A 4,407-nucleotide genomic window follows, 5' to 3' on the forward strand; every position below is an offset into this window, starting at 1 on the left:
GCGTGCTCCCAAAACCCGATATGGTCCTCTGCTCCCGCCATATCTGCCCCTCCCACTGACCGTACCTATCACACCACCCTCTGTTAACCCCCCAGTCTCCTCCCTCACCACTCCGCGCCCCCCAGACAGGACTGGCCTTGGCCTCAGAGAGGACTCCCCTAAGTCCCCTCGGGCCAACCCCGAACCCCCTAAAAATTTACTAAAACACCCCTCTAAGAAGACACGTAATTTTCTTTTCCTTAGTTCCCTAGTTGCTGTTGCTGTGTGCCACCTCTCGGGGTTCCACACCCCTTCATCAAGGCAGGCCCTTAAGATCGTATTGGGCCATGCCTGCGCGATGGGGGAATCGCGCAGGGCCAGCAGTTCCTTCCTGGAATACAGTCCTAGTTCACATCAGGAGGTCCAGCAGCAGAGTAGGGGAGGGGGGAAAGTCCTCGTGATGGTAATCCTAGTCAGGGGCTTAGATGGATCACAAGAAAGCAGCACAGTTCATTGTTCTTCTTAACCCCCATAGGGGGGGGGAAATTGCAGTCAGAGTCAGCCAGGCCCCAACCGCGCAGGCCTCCAGGCACGCCAGACCCCAGTCGCACAAGCCTCCAGGTCCACTCCAGGCACTCACCGCCAAGCCCTGGGTCCTCCATCAGGCCGTGTCCCTCAGGCAGACTCCTCCTTTGGGCCGCGGCAGGCCGCATCCTTCACCTGGGCTACCAGGCCGGACCGCCAGGCCGTCGGGCTGACTCCCCGCCGGATCGCGTCTCCCACTGGGGCTTGTCCTTCGCCCGGGCCATTATTTCGCCCGGGCCGCTGTGCCACTGAGCCGGCGTGTCCTCCGGGCCGTTGTACGTTGTGCTGTTGGGTCGCATCCCCCTGGGCCGCCGGGGCGCCAGATCGCTTAGGCCGTCAGGCCGTTGGGCCGCCAGGCCGCAAATTTTCGTCAGGCTGCCAGGCCGCTAGGCCGCAAATTTCCGCCGCGTTAGGCTTCTCCGAGCCGGGGCCGCCACCCACGGCTCCGCCCGTGGCTCCACCCAGCCACAGCCAGGTGGTCACGCGGCCCGTTGCCAGCCTTCTTCGCTCGCCAGCCCTCTCCTCTCACCGAACTCAGGCCGGCGAGCACCCCCGACCCTCCGGAGGCTCCCCATCTCCGCCGAGGACCCCGCGGAGGCTACGGAGCCAAAACCGGTAGGTCCGCCATCAGCAATCAGCAATCAGCACTAATCAGAATCACGTAAATGAGATGGCTAATGTAGAACTTTGATAGATAGATAGATAAATAAATGCTTCAGATAATCATTTTCACATTAGCCTGCCTTTGCTTCCTCCCTATGATTAAAAATTTAAGAGTTCCTGATAATACCTTTCTTCATATTTTTGTTGCCTCAAAAATGAAAATTTACAATATATATTTCAAATTCATGTATTATCTATGAGATAATATGACATTGATCCTGGTTTGGTTTGGTTTTCTCATCAGGCTTTCATTTGGAGCAACATCTTAGTGAAATTGCATTGCAAACAGCTCTTTCTAGTTCCTCAAGACATTATGCTGGCCGCTCTTTTCAGATATTTCGGGCTCTAAAACAGCCACTTTCAGCACATGCATTGTCCGATCTGCTTTCAAGATTAGTGGAAGTTATAGGAGAACATGGAGAAGAAATTCAGGTATAAATACAATCCTATCTTGTCTTTGTAGAAACCCAAAAAAATTGCCTTTCATTGTTGGACAATCTAACTCAGTGTTTTTCACAAGGACTAGCAGTTTCTTTGCTACTTTTTTCTTAACTTTAGCTTAGCAATATCAAGAGTATGCACTATTTATCATAAACAGTATCTCTTTCACTATTAATTCCAAAAGTCATACTAGAGTATATTTGAATATTTAATGAAAAAGTGCATTTGACTATTTAATGAAAACTAAGATTAGGCAGTAGACATTTATGATTCACATTACTGGTAGTAATGGAATGATTATATTATTGTTGGAGCTGCCCAGAGTTGCTTAAAATGGGTCGCCATAGAAATAAGTAAAATAAGTAAATAAGTAAAATAAATATACTGAAATGATCATATTTCTGTATCTTTGGCAGGGTTATGTTATGGAAGCCCTTCTTACATTAGAAGCCACTGTGGATACTCTGTATGATTGTCTGAAGAACAGCGATCTTTTGACAGTTTTATCACGGTAATGAGTTTTCTATTCAATTAAAGATAACATTTTTTATAAATTTTTGGCTATAGAATTCAGAATGCAACCGCCTGGACTAGTTCGGAGACTCAAAAATGAGTGCCATTATTTATGAAGGCTCACATATTCCTGTTTCATTAGATAAGCATACAGTATTTAGTTTTCTATGTCCATTGGGAAGTCTTTCATCTGGATTTCAGCTGTGATAACAGCTGCAACTGCGTCATTTACTTCCCCTGTGAAATAAATTATTAGAATTTTAAAAACTGAAATAAAGCATCTACTAAAATTGGCATGGCTTGAGGCAAAGTCGCCTCTTGTGTCACAAGCTTCCCACCTCAGTTATGTTACATTTTGCAATGATTTGCATATATTGACATTTGTGAGTGATTACAAAACATTTGATATTGAAATGCTAGTAGTTTCCTTGTTTCCCAGCAGTAAAGCATAATAAAATCTGAACCCTTTTAGAGATGAACAAGTATTACCTTCACCTTTATGTTGTCCCCTGTCATGTCAAGTTACTAGTTTGTTGGTAGAGTAGAACGATGCATGAATAAAGAGAAAAAAGAGAAACAGAAAAGGAAATACTCTTCTGAATGGTGCGTGAAAAATGAAGCCAACAGCCTGGGTTCAAGACCCAAGCATCACACAACCGGGTGAGCGCCTGTCTTCGCCTAGCTCCTGCTCGCCTAGCAGTTCAAAAGTATGCAAATGCAAATAGATAAATAGGTACCACTTCAGTGGGGAGGAAACAGTACTCCACAATATCATGCTGGCCACATGACTACAGAAACGTCTTCAGACAGTGCTGGCTCAACAGCCTTGAAACAGGGATGAGTGCTGCCCCCTATGGTCAGCAACGACTAGCAGAGTAAAGTCCACAGGGATTCCTTTCTTTGACTCAGTGCTGTATTGTATGCATTTCAAATTTTTCATTATAATTTTACTCTCTGCTTTCTAAAAAAGTTTTCTTAAAACATAGAGGACGAAGATGGCTTACATAGTGCACTTGTGGGAGTTTAGCACAATAATTTATTTTCCTTGAAATCTGGCAAGAAATCAGGACACAATCTTGAAGGTCACTAGTGTTTCAGAAAAGAGTCTGAAGGCCTTAATTAGGAGGGCAGATTACCCTTTACATCAGCAGCCCCCAATCTTTTGGGCACCAGGGACTGGTTCCATGTAAAGAGGTTTTTCCGCAGACTGGAAGGAGTGTGGTTTTGTGTGCTGTCTGCATCTTGCAGATGGGGCTTCGCTTGTTTACACGGCCTGGTTTCTGGCATGTTGCGGCCCTGTGCTGATCCACATACTCGGGGTTGGGGACCCCTGCTTTACATACTTGTTATTAGCTAAGTCTTCTCTCCCCATAAGGGGAGACTTTTCATGGAGGATATAATTTGCTATCCAAATGATCTTTTAGGATAATGTGAAAAATAATATGGGTCTAGTGGGGTGAGCCTTCTTCCTCCTTGCAGGAGAGGGCGCTTAGGGATGTGCTAGAATGGGGAGTGAGGGTGCACTTTTCCTAGTGATCCATGGCTTCTTCTGTTCCCCCCTCCCCCCAGCAAAGTGGCAGTTAATTCCATGGATCAGTTGAGGAAGAGGAAGAAGCTTCAGCAGGCTCTTCTGAGGGTATCGAGGGGAGGGAAGCAGCACAAGCCTATACTATATATGGAGAGAACAAGTCATGGGTTGTTTAGTGTTAGCTAAAAGTTTCATCTTCTTATTTAATAGTTGGAAAGGCACTTAGCAGTCCTAGTTTGATTTAACCAGAACCTGAAGATAGAACTATTTTCAAGACCATTTTGCTAGCAAATGTCCCTATTTATATCCTTTGTGGTGTTGCCCACGGACCACTCTGGAAGACTTTTCCTATAAATCAGGTTGCCTATTGTTTATAATTTGCATTTCTATTATTTGCCTCTAAGTTGCTCATCTTACTATTATAAAATTGTAAGGACATTCTTATTCTTTGTATGTTTTTTAAAAAATAATATTTCTATTTTGACAAGTGTTTTGCCAATTTTATCAATTAGATATTGCACATATTCTTATTTTTCATAATTTATTTTTTTATCTAAAGGCACAAAATACTGTGTAGGACAATGAAATTATTTCCCTCATGTAGCGGATGATCAATGTTAGTTCCTTCTTTTCTAATTTGTCATTTGTTGTATGTTTGTCCAAATTATATTATTTTTATTTATTTATTATATTGTGAA

At 44.2% G+C, this 4,407-nt stretch overlaps 1 protein-coding gene across 1 annotated transcript in view; it reads left to right on the top strand.

Moving 5' to 3' along the window:
• FRY (FRY microtubule binding protein) overlaps positions 1-4,407 on the top strand; it is a 147,575-nt gene that overhangs the window by 99,613 nt on the left and 43,555 nt on the right. Inside the window, exons 42-43 of the mRNA XM_015815247.1 lie at positions 1,472-1,659; positions 2,085-2,179. Coding sequence (XP_015670733.1) covers positions 1,472-1,659; positions 2,085-2,179 — 283 coding nt within the window. The remainder of the gene's footprint in view (positions 1-1,471; positions 1,660-2,084; positions 2,180-4,407) is intronic.

Source organism: Protobothrops mucrosquamatus, unplaced genomic scaffold, assembly GCF_001527695.2.
Source record: "Protobothrops mucrosquamatus isolate PMUCROS unplaced genomic scaffold, P.Mucros_1.0 scaffold327, whole genome shotgun sequence".
In the NCBI taxonomy this organism is placed as follows: domain Eukaryota; kingdom Metazoa; phylum Chordata; class Lepidosauria; order Squamata; family Viperidae; genus Protobothrops; species Protobothrops mucrosquamatus.